Source organism: Uloborus diversus, chromosome 1 (genome assembly GCF_026930045.1).
Source record: "Uloborus diversus isolate 005 chromosome 1, Udiv.v.3.1, whole genome shotgun sequence".
NCBI classification, from domain to species: Eukaryota; Metazoa; Arthropoda; class Arachnida; order Araneae; family Uloboridae; genus Uloborus; species Uloborus diversus.
In genome coordinates, this window is record NC_072731.1 from 146063972 (window position 1) to 146080568 (window position 16597).

The following is a 16597-nucleotide window of genomic DNA, read 5'->3' on the forward strand; positions in this document are numbered from 1 at the left end:
AAAAATTGCGAACCTATCAATACATGGTTCGGCGCTCAGTTTTCGGTCCTTCACCAGGAGTAGCGATGACATAGATACTAGAGAGATAGATAGATATCTCAATTTTCAATAATATTAAATGTGCTTGTATGATTTTTCTTTTAAAATGATGTCAGATTACAATAGGAGGATTCAGTGAATCGCATGCTGTTTGCGGGCCACAGTTCGATTTTTGTTGGTGTTCTTTGTTGCTGTATAATGTCCTTACAAATGAAGAGAAACATTTTAAAATATAGAAAGAGTTTTATTAAATGGGGAAAATGAGGTGGTGTAAATATAAAAATACTAAAAACGCGAACACAGGAATCTCTAGCGCAGCTAGAGTAATATACAATGATGAAGCACGGAATGGGACTGCTTGGGGTTCAAGACTGCTCGTACAGCTTCGATGAAAACCTGAAAATCAAGAAAAACTAAACTCACTACCGATTTTGTATTTTGTAAAGGTATAGATTTTATTTTAAAAAGATGCGAGTTCTCTTTGCTAATCAAAGGAAAAACCGATGTATTTCTGTGACCTAATGCGTAAAGCAGTTGCTGCATAACTTAATAAAGAAAAATTTGTGATTTTTGTTTGGGTCATTAAGCACACATTGAACATTTTGAACACCTTGGCTTCATTCAAAATGAAATAAATAACCTAACATGGAAAAAAAAAATTAATTACGCAGTATTTTGGTGAACATTGCAGAAATCCTGGGTTTTATAGAAAATTGAGGAACTAGCATTTTGCAAAAAAAAAAAAAAAGAAAAGAAAAGAAAAATGAAATTGTCTTTCATCTGAAAAAATACTTCTACAGACAAAAACTGAAAGCGAAAACAATAAAATTAAAGATACAGTGATGCAAAAGCCAATGTATTAAAATAATTTTATAAACAGACAGTATGGTCAGGGCTTCTCAGAGCTTAACAGAGAACGAGGGGTAAAATATTCAGGGGAAGGTCCTTCAACCAACCTATAAAAGACAGCCTCTCCCATTGGCTGTCATTTTCGTAGGGTCTACCGTGAAAAACACTAAAAGCATTGTATAGTTATCCAAAATTAATAAATAATAATTATAAAAAGTCTTTTAAAAGTTGAGCATACAGCGAGCTGATGTGTGCATCACATGACTTCCTTTTACTCAAATTTAATGTCATTTCCCCATTATTCGCAATTTTAATGTGATTCAATTGTTTGCTCTCTAAATATCACCAACAGTGGCTAAATTGAAACCAAATTTTTTTTTAAAAAATCGCCAAATTTGTCGCTAAAAGACTGGCGATATATCGCCAGGTGTCCAATAAATTATAACACCACTTGATTTTACATCGAAATTAACGATTTCCCCCCCCCAAAAAAAAAGTTGCAAAAGACCCCCTTAGGAACATCCGAGCAACCAAAAGGGAAGGTGCACAGCTAGGCCCCACTAAGAGTCTACGTATCAAATTTCAACTTTCTAGGACATACCGTTTTTGAGTTATGCGAGATAAATACACACATAGATACGTACAAACGGACGTCACGAGAAAATTTGTTGTAATTAACTCGGGGGTCGTCAAAATGGATATTTCGGGTGTCTGTTGGTTCCTAGGCATATATCCACATGTGGTCGGGTCGAAAAAAATACTCAACCTTCATTCGGGGGTGAGAAAAATGGAAATTAAGGCTGATTTTTGAGTGAAAATTTTTTCGTGCATACAATACTTCCTTTTTTGTAAAAGGAAGTAAAAAGCAATGTAAATGGAGCATTAGTGTTCAGTCTCTAAGTTAATATTTAATTAATCTCGATTCTGTATCGGAAAAAGAGTACAAGCGCAGCACAAACAAATATTTAAACAATATACGTATACAGTGAAGAGCAACCGAATGATGAATATCTGGTTGGGGCAAATGGAGTGCAGTAGGCAATTTTGTCAATAGTAAAGAATTGACTGAAGCAGCAATTAGACAATGTAAGGGAAGATAGAGCAGACTTATTAAAATCCTTAGCATAAGTATTTACCAAGAAGGTATTTCCGTCTTTCACACATTTTTAGCACTAAATATACCACTAACCTGTCAAAAGAACGGTTATGAACTTAGGCATTGAAAATGCGCATATCATCTTATTTGACTCCACGACTTTTCCATTAATTATAATGCAGTTGTATTTTATTGTTTTACATTTATACTTTGTCCATTTTGTGTTATACTTGTCGTGTGCTCTTAATCTATCACAACCGATCATTTGACCAGCTATGGTAGAAATACGTTCGCAGGGTCTTTTCCATAAAAAAACAATCGTTGGAACTAGATAAAACCTTTTATAGAGACAGGTACATGTAAGGGATTGATTAAAAAAAGCATTGGTCCAGTTTTTTTTTTTTTTTGAATAGTTAGCATGATGTCCTCCCTTAAGTGTCATTCATTCAATCACTATTGAGGAAATGAAAAATTCATTAAAACCGGATTCCAGAAATTACGCCTAACTGATATTTGAGTTCATTTTCATTCTAATATTCTCAAGCGAGAGAGTAACTTAAAATTATTCAGTTTTAATGCATTGTTTTTTGTTCCGACTTTTTGTTCCTTATGAAGAACGAAATAATTTTTTATGCTCTTTCTTTCCAGAAAAAAATGTACAAGTGAGTGAAAAAAGCAAAAAAGAATTATTTTGAAAATCTACTGTTTTAATGCAGTTACAAGTATTAACGTCAAAACAAGCAAAAAAATATGCAATAACATATGCGCATATGTATTTGTATATAACCAGGACTCTACTGATTACAGAGCTTCGTTTTCCAAAAAAAAGGTCAGCCTAATTTTCTGCAAATGGAAATAAAAACCAGTCGTATACATACGTTTAAATTATTGAAAGACATTCAATATTTCTCAATCAACGCAGCCTTAAAAATTTAAGATCAAACACGATAAAATCCTCCTTTGGTACTATTAACAGGGTTGCCTACCTAGGGGGTGGGGAGAGAGGGGTCATTGCGTAGACTGTGCTATTGAAATTTTAAAGGGGGGGGGGTTCGCGACATTTAGGGAAGTGCGCCCTTGCTTTTAGGAAGGTGGGCACACCTGCTACTAGCCACAATAAATACAAGTACAATTGAATCTCGATAACTCGAAGCGTCTTACTCTAATATTCCTTTATCACGAAGTTTTCATCGGGTTTCAACCTTTTGAAAGTGTTGTAGAAGACATCCCATAAGTCAAACTGCCAATAACTCGAACATTTTGGCCGCTCCCTTGGGATTTCGAGTTATCGAGAGTTGATTGTGTATAAGTTGTGCAATATATTCAATCATAGGCGTAAGGGAGAGGGGGGTCCCTGGTCCATATCCCTTCCTTGAAGCTCAAAACTAAATTTATACTTTGAAAATATAAGTTATTCTCTTCTTTTTAAAAAAGATGTTTTTCATCATATAATCAATTTCATGCAAAATTACAATCAAATTATGCTTATTTCTACTTTCATTTAAAATTAAGGAGTACATTATCTTTAGTCTGGACACCACCCTTCATTAATCTGGCTACTCTTCTGTGTTCAATAAGGATTTTTCAACATGACATTGCTTGTCACTGATGAGAAGAGAATAAAAATACAAAATCAATGAAAAACGAGCTGATGTGCGCATCACATGACTTCCTTTTACACCAATTTAACGTTATTTCCCCATTATTGGCAATTTTAATGTGAGTCAATATTTAGCTCTCTAAATATCACCAACAGTGGTCAAATGAAAACCAGATTTTAAAAAAAAAATCGCCAAATTTGTCACCAAGTTGGGGACAAAACTTGGAGACCAAAAGCCTGGTGATATATCGCCAGGTGTCCTCCAAATTATAACACCACTTGAGTTTGAATCGATAACTCAATGATCCCCCCCCCCCCACAGGTGCAAAAGATCCCCTTTAGAAACCCTTGAATGCAACCAAAAGTGGAGGTGCACAACTAGACCCCATTAAGAGTCTACGTACCAAATTTCAACTTTTTAGGACATACCGTTCTTGAGTTATGCGACATACATACGCACATACATACGTACATACAGACGTCACGAGAAAACTCGTTGTAATCAACTCGGGAATCGTCCAAAATGGATATTTCGGGCGTCAATACGTTCTTAGGTATACATGCACGTGTGGTCGGGTCGAAAAGAAAACTCAACATTCATTCGGGGGTGAGCAAAATGAAAATTAAGGCCGATTTTTGAGTGAAAATTTTTACAATATTTTGCGAATACAATACTTCCTTTTTTTTAAAGGAAGTAAAAAAGATTGAGAGGCAATTTTTGCTTTTATCGTACCATTGCAATTTTTTAATCTATTTTTCAATTGATGAATTTTTTCTCCAAGTTTAAAGATAGCTGTACCGCCGGCGCCAGGGGCGGCAAATAGGGGGGTCAAGAGGGGGCGGTCGCACCCCCAATTTTTTTGAGAAAATGGGTGAACTTAATTTATGTAAGTCGGAAATAAATGTTCATTAAAAAAAAAAAAAATCTCGCTGGTTTTAAGTAACTGTTTGATGAAACTCGATACTTTCCCAGACTAGAAAAAGTGTTTTTCGTATTTGTATGATGACTTAGAAATTCATGAAGTATTTTTCGGCTTTTTCGAACATATAATATTGATAGAGAACCATGGTTAATTTAACTAAAGAAGACATTTCCTCATATAATTCATACTTGTGTGCCCAGCGTAACGATGGCATGTTCAATATGAGAGGCTCGTGCAAAGTGGTGTGGATGCATGGTTTTCACAAGAAAATTCCTTGATATTTTACATTCACTTTTATGCTCACTTTTTAAGTGTATAATTATTTAATTAGTGTTCATCGCTTTCTTCTGCTAGAAACACGTTTCAGCTGCTCAATGCATTATATGCTTTCATAGCGGCTCTTAAAAATGCATGTGATTATTGAATAATAATAACAAAAAAAAAAAAAAAACATATCAACAAATACCTTTTATGGGGTCTTATAATTATGCAATCTCGGAGTGACACAAGATGGTCTTCAAGAGTTAAAACCATAAAAAGATTCCTCTATAACTTCAAAGCAGTGATTTGACGACTAGAAGAATTATTGCAAAACGATTCTTTCAATGGTGAAAAAGCTCATGCCCTTTAGCATGTATGTCTTCGTTTGAATTTTTATTCAATTTGTTTGTATTGGGGAAAGTTTTTGAAAAATGTTTTACTCTATCAAAACATCTTCAATCCGCTACCCTTAATTTTCGTACTATTCAAGCCACAGTTCAATCTACAATTGATCTGTGCGTTCGTACTACTATAGTTCAATCTACAATTGAAACTGAAAATAGATTTTACATAGATGTATTATTGTATCTCAATCAATCGTGAAACTTTTCAAAAAAATTCTTCCTCCGAGTCAATTTTAAAAAGGAGCAAAAAAAAAAAAAAAAAAAAATCCACATGATGATGTGAAGTCAAACATTGATTTTTTAATATTTTGTATGAAGTAATAGATTCAGTTTCGAATGAAATTAACACAAGATTTGATGATAATTAGTTTTCTATATGGTTGGCTCTATATATTATCTGGATTGGGTTTTGAAAACGAAAAATAAAATGATTCAGTTATAAGTAAAATTTTTAGCATGAGGTAGGAAAATTACAAGCCATCTACCGAAAGACCGTTATTACATCCAGAGTTCACTTTCGTCCTTGTTATGGACTCATCAGTCTGGAATAGCGACTAACAGAGCAGGAGGCATATGACATCTCATTGAAGCTGAGAGCGTCGACGAGACTGATGAGTAAAAACTAAGCCCCTCACAATTTTTTAATTTGCCTGGGTGATTTTGAAGAGCAAGATATAAAAAGTGTTTTCATACATAACTTTGTTACTTTAATTAATTTTTAACTATCCCAAGCAGCTCAGCTAGTAGAGAAAGTTTTTTTTTTTATGTTTTAGGAGGTTAGAGAATTATTTTCGAAGCACAATGGGCAAAAAAAAAAAAAAAAAAAAAAAAAAACATTTTTATTAGCTGTACTGGCAAAACAGCACGACACTGGGCACTGATAGATTAGTAACTCGATTCCCTGCTCTCCCGAATTCCAAAAGTCATGCATTAAAACTTTCCCAAAAGGTATAAAAACTTTAGTATCGAGATGTTTTATATGATAACATATTAGAAAGTGAATCAAAGTTTTAATTGTTTCCAAACACTAATTTTTATTCATATTAAACCGATTTTATGACCACTTTCTGTTAGCTAATGTGTGTTTGGGACCACACTGTGGTAAAACGTATTTAAGAAACTCGACCCCCCAAATGAAAAGCTGAAATGCCGCCCCTGGCCGGCGCCGTGCTAAGCACAAAAGGCGTATCTGCAGCTGGGCTCAAAATGACAAAATGCTGTTTAAAATTTTACTGCCGTGTGCAGGTAAAGGGCAGTCACTGCAATTTTTTTCTTTTTTTTTTCTTTTTTTCATTTTTGTCACCTATTGTACGTTATCTTTGTTGTACAAGCTCGCTTATTTGGTTTCCACTAAAAAAAAAGGCTAATTCCAACGTTTTCCTATTGTTAGTATTGAATCCAAAACACGTTTCCTCAAATATCTCGGAAACTCATTTCTGCAGATACTGCTATTTGCCCAGGGGTGCCCACCTAAGAGGGTCATGGCGCAGACTGCGCCATTGAAATTTTTAGGGGGCTGTTTTGAGGGGGTGTTTTTTCTCATTTGGGGGGCTCTTGCTTTTGGGGGGTGTCTACGGGATTAGGGGGGTGGGCACCCCTGTTTTACCTGCACACGGCAGTTTTCGCCTCCACATGTTTAATTCAGATTCCACCTTTTTAGAAAAAATTTCAAACATTTCCCATTCACAACACAAATGACCATAAAACATTGAATTTTGACAAAATATGTTGTAAAGAACCCTTCGTGACAATAATTCAATTTTGAGAAAAAGTGTAGATACGACTTTTGTGCTTAGCACGGCAGTGTAGCTCGCAATATCACACTGCACGATTTCTGCTACCGAGACTGGTTTGCACGATATTAGGAACGGACATTTAATTTAGTTGCTCTTTAATGCATCTCTACATAGTATAAAATGAAGTCCCCAAAAAGCGTCTGTGTGTTTGAACTCGCAAAACTCGAGAACTGTCTGGCCGATTGCGCTGAAAGTTTCACAGTTTGTTCCTTTAAGTCCTGAGAAGGTTTTCAAACCAGTTCGAATAAAATTTAATGAATAGTTCTTTTTTTATTCCAATTTACGTCCAATTTTCACATAAATTCTCAAATATGGGGGTGAAAAATGACTTGCACATATTAATATAACATATCGTTAGAAAGGGTAGAATTTTCCGCGTTCTATGCAATTTGTTTCAATGCTCTAACTTTATTGCGGCAGGAGTTATTTGCGATTTTAGCTGAAATTTTTTTAGGCTTAGCTGAAATTCAGTCACTACTTTCTTAATTAAATAAAACAATAAAAAGCAAAGGAATTGTCCCACACCTTTCTTTTTGACGCCATTGGAAAAAGCGACCTTTTTTACTCCAGATCTAACTCGACCTATGGTCGAAAAAATAAGCTTTTATCTCGAAAGGAAAAAAAGTTACAAGCCTTTTAAAATCAAGTTTCAGAAATCTCGATTCCATTCAAATTGTGAACCATTTTCTTTCGCATTTTAATTCCTTAAACTTATTTTATTTTGTGTTTCCATGGTTACGCATTTTAAATCCATCTTTCTGGACTTAATTTCTTAAAAGTATTTTAATATCTGTCGTCATTGTTTGGAAAGGAAAACATGAATTTTTTTAAATTTATTTTTTACCCCTGATTGTTGAATATACTTCACTTGACACAATTTTTATTTTCAAGATGGACCGGACAAAGCCGGGCAACGCAGCTAGTTTGAATATAAGAGAGAAATTTTTACATCTTTAACACCACTGACTTCCTTCGCTGAACATTCTACGTATTTGGTAGCTTTGATTTTCGCCGCCATTTTTTTGCCTTGATTCCGACTGATGAAATTTTCTTTGTTCGTAGAGCTCTCTCGTAAATCTGTTTTCGTCCCTAAAGAAAGAGAAACACTAATTTTATGAAACAGTTCCTAAATAGACAACTCATCATTAAAGAGAAGCTTTTCATTAAATATAAATGACAAATCATGTGAGTGTAGGGTAATGGCGCTAGTAACGGACAAGGGTTCAGTACAGACAGTCGTAAGTTTGAATTTAAAAAATAAGAACTTCAGGCGGGTAAAACTGATGTTGCTGCAATCCATGATTACGGTGCAACCATCTAGTATTATCAGAGTGAATTTTATGAGATAATGGGTATTACTTTGTATGCATGACTGTTTTGTTTTATTCTTTTTAAATCATTTTTTAAAGTATTGTGGATATTCTGGCCCACGTAGAAAGAAATGAGAATGGGGTGGTTTCTTTCAGTCAAAAGTACTACTTTTAGTCATTCAAATGGATAGATTGAGCAAAAAAAAAAAGAAAAAAATTAAAAATTAGTTTGAATTTTGACATCTTGAATTCAAATTATGTTTTTCGCAATCACAAGCGTGTGTGTTTGTGTAGGCGCATGTGTGTGGGTGCGTGGGTGCGTAAGTGTATGTATGCATGTGTGTGAGTGAGTGTTGTGTACGTGCGTGTGCGTGTAGGCGTTCGTGTGTGTGTCTGTGTAGGTGTTCGTGTGTGTGTGTAGGCGTTCGTGTGTGTGTGTGTGTAGGTGTTCGTGTGTGTGTCTGTGTAGGCGTTCGTGTGTGTGTGTAGGCGTTCGTGTGTGTGTGTAGGCGTTCGTGTGTGTGTGTAGGCGTTCGTGTGTGTGTGTGTGTGTGTAGGCGTTCGTGTGTGTGGGACATGGACGCCACCGCCCAGCAAAAGTGGATTTCGGGGGACAGTGCTCAGGACCAGCCGCGCCGCCGTCGGTGGACGGTGGTGCTGCAGGCCTGGTTCAAGCTGAAAAAGGCACGGACGCCAAAAACGGTCAAGTGAGAGCAATAAGCAATCGTGATTGCTCAAAAAAAAAAAAACATGGACCCAGAAAATATTTTTATTTTCCCAACAGTTTTTTTTAATTATTTTTTTTTAAAGTCTGATTTTTCAAACAAGACGTGGTCTTGATGACGTCACAAATGATGCACTCTGCCGCATCTTTCTACTACGTTTCCACGTTATGATAATCAAGCAGAAAATTAAAATTGTGCTCAACGCTTGCTATCAACCACATCGTTGCCAATACACGTGAGTAAAGATGCGAATTAAATATTTTTCGCCGTGAATGGCAACACTGAATGGCATTTCATCATTTGTGATGTCACACGACAGAAACGTAAACAATGAAAGCGCACCGATTTAAGTAACTTTTTAAAAATGTTAAACGTAAACAAATTTATTAAAAAATGATCAGATCCTGTTTTTAAGCATGCTCTTTCAGAAGAAAATACTTTTAAAATTTTGGAAACGACCCCATTGGTATTTACAAGGGAGTGAAGAGCCACCACGATGTCTGCCGGTGTTTCATGTTCATTTGAATTTAATAAGGTTTCAGTTCTAAGAACAAAGAACTTTTGCACATTTTGAAGAGAAAAGGGCGATTCTGTCCATTATTCATCCTTTCCTCATCCTATCTGTCGCTGGGTTTCATCAGAATTTTCGCTTTCTGTTACTGGGGGTTAGACCTTTTTTCGAAATTGAGAATATAAAAATAGAATTAACTAATTCAAAGGATCCAGAAGTAGCCAAACGTCTGAGATGTAGTTGCATGAGAGAAAAATAGTTTCAAAAGGCTAAATACAGTAAAAACTCATAAAATTGGGTTAACCTGAGATCGAAGTCTTAAGCATGTCTGTTACTGGCGCCATTACACTACTGGCTTTAAAATAAAAATAGCAAATTTTTGTAAGTTAAAATGATGAATTTAAAAAAAGAAACAAAGAAAAAGAAACAGTTCATATTTCTAGCTTCGTTTTAAGATTTAAGTGAGAACATTATTTCGTTAACAGAAATTCTCCTCATCAATTACAAATACTAAAAGAAAAACGATCACTTCTTTCCACCATTTCATTCAGTGCAGAAGCAGCTTCTTTTGATTCGCCTCGCTCAAAGAACATCGACATCACGGATATAATTTGCATATTTTCATGTTTTCAAACGAGTGAAAATTTTGATTTAAACACTATTTCATATTTTTAGTGAAATAAGTGCACCGTTTTTTAACTGAAATATTACATAAATAGTGTAATTGAACTTATTGACTACTTCTTTATGTAGTTTACAGGTTCCTTCAAGATTTAAAAAACAAACTACCATTCAGATGTAGAAGTTCGGATAAGGGTGAGTTGGGTAAAAGGGAACATGGAGTAAATGAAAACAAACTCTATTGCCATACTTGTGAAAATTTTTAAAACTAAACTATTGGTGAGTAAAAACTAGGTAAATCTTGACCACGAAAAGAAGGCGGATGACCTTGAAGCGAAACATCATTTGTATCATTTGTAATAGGTAGAATCTGCCAAAAAGCACCGAGGCATGGTCTCGCTAATCCTATCTAATACAAAATAATAACAAACAACCTAGTTTGAAATAATACAAATGTTTCCACATCAAGGTCATCCGCTATCTATCGGTGATCGTACTATATCTTCATTCCCCCCCCCCCCCCCCCCATGTACAGTTAACTCACTTTCTAGGTTTATCATGAGTGCAGTTATATGAAAAAGTCAACCGCTTGTCCCGCACATGACGGTTCATTTATTTAATGAAAAAGTAATAATTCTAAAGGGTAATGACTAATTATTTTTTGCTTAGATTAAGTTCGTAATTTGTTGAGCAGAAAAAATTTGCTCATCACTATTTTAAAGTATTATTTTTAAGAAGCAGTTTGAGCACTAAAATATAAAGGAAAACATTATACCCATTGCACATACAACGGGCAGTAGCAGAGCTAAAAAAAACCCAAAAAAGTCCATTTTCTCGAAATAAACAATTTAGAAGATGCTGCTTTCTTGATTTGGATGGCTGTATAGACGTCATCATTGTTTGAAGGTGACACCATAGACCAGCGGTTCAAAACCGATGGTTCGCGAACCTCTGGGGGTTCGCGAGTGGTTTTCAGGGGGTTCGCAGAAAAAATATTGTAATGGCGGAGTTTTAAAATGCCTGATGTTTCTGATGAAGTTTCATGTTCAAGCGGTTTCAAGCAAATTTTGCCCATTTTGTATTCATTTGTCTCTCGCACATTCTATACTTTAGCATGAAACATTTGCTTGATGAAAACATTACATGAAGCTTATGCGAGGGTCTCAAGTAGTTTGATGTTTAGTTCTTTTACCATTTGAGTCCGACGAATAGCTGTCGCTCTTCTCTTTTGTTAAGTCCAAAATGCATTGGAAGTGAGATCACGCTGTTGTTTGTTGCTATAATTTTCACTCTACATAGAATACAATTTCCTTTGAGCTTTATTGTCGAAAATTGGAAAGAATGGCTAGCAACCCAAAAGTACCGCACAAAGTATGAAAATTTAATTACTTTAGAAAATTTTCGTGAGTGAAAGCTTGGCATTGTGAGGTTTACGCAGTAAAAGAAAAAAAAAATCAACGGTATTAAACCATGCAACTTAATTTGCGCTATATGTAAGTAAGGAATTTATAAAATTTGTGTAGAAAATTTCTTTTGTAGTAAGTGAGCTTAAAAATATTTGTTTCGTTAAAAACTACCTTTCGTGTAAAAATTAGAGTAAATGCGTACATTGAAAAATAGTCGCTTCTATTATTTTTTAATGTATGCATTTTTCTCCTTAGTTATAGCATAATTACAAGAAAATTCTTCAGCAATCAAACGATTAATGTGCGCAGTATATACTTATCAAACAACTAGGCTCGTATTCTTTTTCAAGTAGACTTAAATTTAGAGATCTTTCTCATTTAACTGGAAGAAAAAATACCATTTAGTTTGTCTGAGATAGTTCCCTGAAAGGTATTATTTATGATCATTCTTTAATTGCTTTCTGATTTAGTGAAAGAGATGTATGTAACCAACCCTTGTGTTAGAAAAATTTCAGCCAAATTTTGAACCTCTTTGTTCCACAAATATCCCATTATCCTACTTTCAACATTTTTTCAAGTCGATTGAAACTCAACTCCGAATAATCAGTGTTTATTTTTCGGTGAATTTATTTTGCATTCGTTTTTTAGCGATAATTTTAGTTGGTAGCAATATTTATAATTATATGTTTTGCAATTATGTGTTCGTTCTTGTTATAAACTATGGAGCAGCATCGAACTAAAAAAAAATATCCCAAATTTTATTTTCTATGTGTGTGTGTGCGTGTTTAATTGGAGCAGTCAAATGTTTTGAAAATTGTTTATTGACGACCAAAACTTGCCGCAAGCTTAAAATCCGGAATCAAAGAAAATAAAAAAAAATGTTTTCTGAATGAATTGAAAAACATGGGACAGTCCAACTTCTATGAGGAACAGCTACGAAACTTGGTACCCGTTCAGATCTGAACTATTTTATCGGTGAAACCGTCTACCCAGGGCCTCATTTTGATCGAACTTTGCTCCTTTTCACATTTATGTTTTGTTGGGATTTTATTTTACAGCGATCCACAGCGTTCGGTAATGTCCACAGCCCTGCAATTTTAATTACAATAGAGAAAATAATGCATTTTAGTTCAAAGCAATTCCATGTGTAACAGAAAGACAGTTTTTTTTTTTTTTTTTTTTTTTTTAAATGTTTAAGCAATTAAATTGAAATAATTTTCATTTCAGCTGATTTTTTTTCTCTGCACTTTATTGTTAAAATATGTTAAACAAGACGGAGAAAAAAAAAAAGTTATATTCCTTTTTCCTCCATGTATGTGCTATTTTCTGCTCCGTGATCAAATGATACTTTTCTGAACCAAGTTTTTGGACTTCTTAGAACAAAACGATATTTTTGTGAAATTGTGTATTAATTCAATCTTTTAACTGATGAATACTTTCGTGATAGAGAAGTAACAATAAGAAACTGTTAATTTAAATAATTTTTAATGCACTAAGTTGGCAAATTCAAGTTTATACGTTCTGACGGAATAACTGCGGTGGAGTGGCTTTTAAAGTCCATTCATTGCTATAAAAAAGACCATATTTTTAATTAAGTTAAAAATGGTTGCCTTTAACTTATATGACACTACTGTTGTTGTTTACGTATCCATGATTAATGACCATAGAAGGATTAAGGGCCATTGCCTTGAGATTTTGGACTTTTTTATTTATTCACACGTAGACAACATGAGAAAGATGTTCAGCGTAAAGAAAAGAAATACACCATTCAGAGCATCCGGGGTTATCGTACCCACGTTTACCGACATTTGAAGCGAAGTTTCTACCACAAAGCCACGAAGGCCCCCAACGCATAATGATTGAGGCATAATGAGTGATATAGTTTGCAAAATTATTCCAATAAATTAATGGAAAAAAAATTCTTTCGAGAGAATTTTGACGGACAGGTGTAATCTTTAGATCAGGATATTTCTTAAAATTACTTTATGGACTATGTTTGGAACTTAGACAAAATTATATGTGCACATTTTAACTAACGACACAGAATCTTTCTTTTTATTTCGGAGTGGGAAGGGAAATTTACACTTGCTCTAAGAGTTTTTTATTTAATTTTATAGCACGAGCAGAGCCGTGCGGACACTCCTAGTTATTTAATAAAACAATATTTAACATCCACATTCGGGCGCTTTCGAAATTGATAGCATTTTAAAAACTAAAATTATTTAGTGTTCTAGAAATTTACTAGTGGTTTGAAAAAAAATAAAGAGGACGAAGTGAGAGAAATGAAGGGGATATTCAGTGTCTGAAGCCAAATGAACTTCAAGAAATTTCAAGTCCGGGGAAAGGAATACCCAAAGTGAGTCTCTAGTAGATCCAACCATCTATGCTTCCACCCATGCTCATTTTACTGGGAATAATGAAGAATTTCATGAAAGCTGTGAACAAAAATGGTTTTCCAATACCTTAGAGGGAAATTTGATTGAAGGTAAGGTTAAGGAGAAAATTTCAAACGGCCTTCAAACATGCGCAACTATGAAGATTACATTTGATAAAAATTTTGAAGGGGAAGCGAAAAACACCATAGAAGCTTTAAGGGTGTGTTGCAGGTATATTTCTAATCAGCAGAGAAGATGAGAACTAAAAACATTTGATCAAGTAACTCCCACAGAAACTATGTGATGATTAATGCAATATACTTCTCTAAAACCCCATTTCCTCCCTTCTTACGGGATATTTTGCCCTAAAGTTATGGAGCTGTGAGCAGTGAGCATGGGAAAAGGTTTCGCCAAGATACCTCTGCAACGGATCGCAGATATCAGAGTCATTGAACTGAAATAATTCTTACCAAATACTACTGAACAAGATATGATCCTTCTTCGATGTACAAGAAGCAATCGAAAACAGCAAAGCGTTTACAGCAATAAGCTTATAAGTAGCTGCTACTTACTTAAAAAAATAAACGTTATTTAAGAAAACAGGACCTATTTAATTACATTTATTGCATGGGATGTTTTCCTTTTTAAATTTACCTTCAAAGTAAGAGGGTGGTCGCTGTGCATCTTTCTCCTGTTGACTTTTCTGTACCTTAAAACTAGAGCTAATAAAAAAAAAGCATTTACATAATCGTTTTTTTTTTTTTTCAATCCAAAGTTAGTACGAATTGACTAATTAAAAACCAGGATGCAGACAAATAGTTTGCTTTTTTGTTGCGTAGTGTAATTGCTTAATTCATTTGTACGGGTGTGACATTTTTTACGCATAAATTTGCACTTGGTTCTTTGAATTTTATACTTTGGCTTTAAATTTTACACTAAGCATCAACTTTTTTTTTTTTTTTTTTTGTGTACTTGAAAATAATGGTCTGTACGTTCGTTTCGGGCGTGAGAACAGCGTCACACCCCGCAAAACGTCCAAATCATTATTTAGTTATTTTTCAAAAAGAAAGTTTTGTAGAAAGTTAATACTTCAGAGTATGAAACATAAGAGTTCCTCCCATTCGAATGTGAAATTTAAAGCCAAACTTTAAAATTCCGGGCATAAAGCGCAAATTAAGCGTCAAAATGTTTCGCCCGTACAAATGGATCGAGATAATAATAATAAAATAGTAATAAATTGAAGTAAAGCGGCGTCGGTTAACCGAGGTTCATGTGCAAAGAGCTTCGGATAATCGGGGTTCTACTGTTGCGTCAATAGTTTGATGTAAAGCTGATGTTTTAATACTGGATAGACGTATTTTGGTAAAATAGTGGTCTATCGTGGTTCAATGCCCATCATTCCGCTTACCAACTAAGATGAAAGGTGCTCTGGGACAGTGATGCCTCACTTCTGGGTGCCATTTAGTGGCGATGTTTTCGTAAGAACGGTGATTGTCCACGCTAAAACACAGGAGAAAGCCGTCTGTCTGCAAAAGAGAGAAATGGGATTAGAGTGGCTTGATATTATAGGCCTGACAGCAGTGGCGTACCTAGCAAGGGTGATACCCGGGAAAACAGTTTTTAGTGTGTCCCCACCCCCCCACCCCCCACAAACGCAAAAGAAATAATAATATAATAAAATTTTATTTGAAAACATGAAATTCGTGCAATTTTTAGGAAACAACTACATTTCTGTTAGAACCAGGGCCGGACTGGACCCCTCAGAGGGGCGCAAACCTTGGAACTTCAGAGGGGCGCAAGATATTTCTGTACTTGTTTACTCATTGTAGATGTATACAACGAGGAGGGTAAGGGGGTGGGTGAAAATATTTTCATGTGTCATTGCTCATTCCTAATTACAAAACTTCTTGCATAGGTGATCCCACAAGAGGGGCATTAAAATTGTTATTTGGGTTTTTTGGGGATATTTTCGGGGGGGGGGGAGTCCTCGTTCTTGGGGATTCTAATGTTTTGCCTGCGGTTTTTATTTTATTTTTTATTTATTTTTTTTAAATGTTTTATTGACCTTAAGAGGGGGAATGGTCTTTAGGAGGGTAGTGCAGGGTTTCCCTTTAAGTGAGATATGTAATACTCTAAAATTACGGTCCGAGGGTTTCTCCCCCGGAAAAATTTCGAAAAAATGATGCAAAATTCTGCATTTTGAAGCCTTTTAAGGGTAAATTGGAACTACAAAAGTATCAGAAAAAATAGACAAACAAAGCTTATAAAAGATAAATATTATAAAGATATATATAATCGTTAGAAAATTAAGATAATACACTGTAAAATATTGCTTTGGGGTCTACAAATCAATGATTGCAGTCGGCAGAGCGAGGGAGGAGAAAAAAAAAATGCTTATGTTTCTTGCTTACATCAACTTTCGGTGTGTGTAAGAAGGTGAGTGTGATTTTAAAGAACCTATTTTTTTTTTAATTTAGAGGAAGGCGGTTCGGAAACCCTTGCTCGTATATTTTCTTAAATTCAAGTCTTAAAAACACGATTGAAGAACCATATCTTGGTATACTAGGGCCAGAAATTTTTCGAAATTAAAGCTCACAAAACGCAACTTTTAGCGATTTTTGAACTTGACCAATAAGCTGCAACTATTAAATATTTTTAATTCAAAGATTTCTTTAAAAGAA

At 34.8% G+C, this 16597-nt stretch overlaps 1 protein-coding gene across 4 annotated transcripts in view; it reads right to left on the reverse strand.

Moving 5' to 3' along the window:
* Nucleotides 1-262: 262 nt before the first annotated feature.
* Nucleotides 263-16597, reverse strand: part of LOC129232744 (ras-related protein ced-10-like) — an 84084-nt gene continuing 67749 nt past the window's right edge. For 3 of the 4 annotated variants that reach the window (XM_054866864.1, XM_054866872.1, XM_054866852.1), the window contains 3 exons: nt 15325-15442; nt 7918-8057; nt 263-435 (listed from right to left, as the gene is read on the reverse strand). In XM_054866864.1, the coding sequence (XP_054722839.1) occupies nt 358-435; nt 7918-8057; nt 15325-15442 (336 nt within the window). In that variant the 3' untranslated portion in view covers nt 263-357. The remainder of the gene's footprint in view (nt 436-7917; nt 8058-15324; nt 15443-16597) is intronic. The other variant, XM_054866859.1, reaches the window with a different exon arrangement.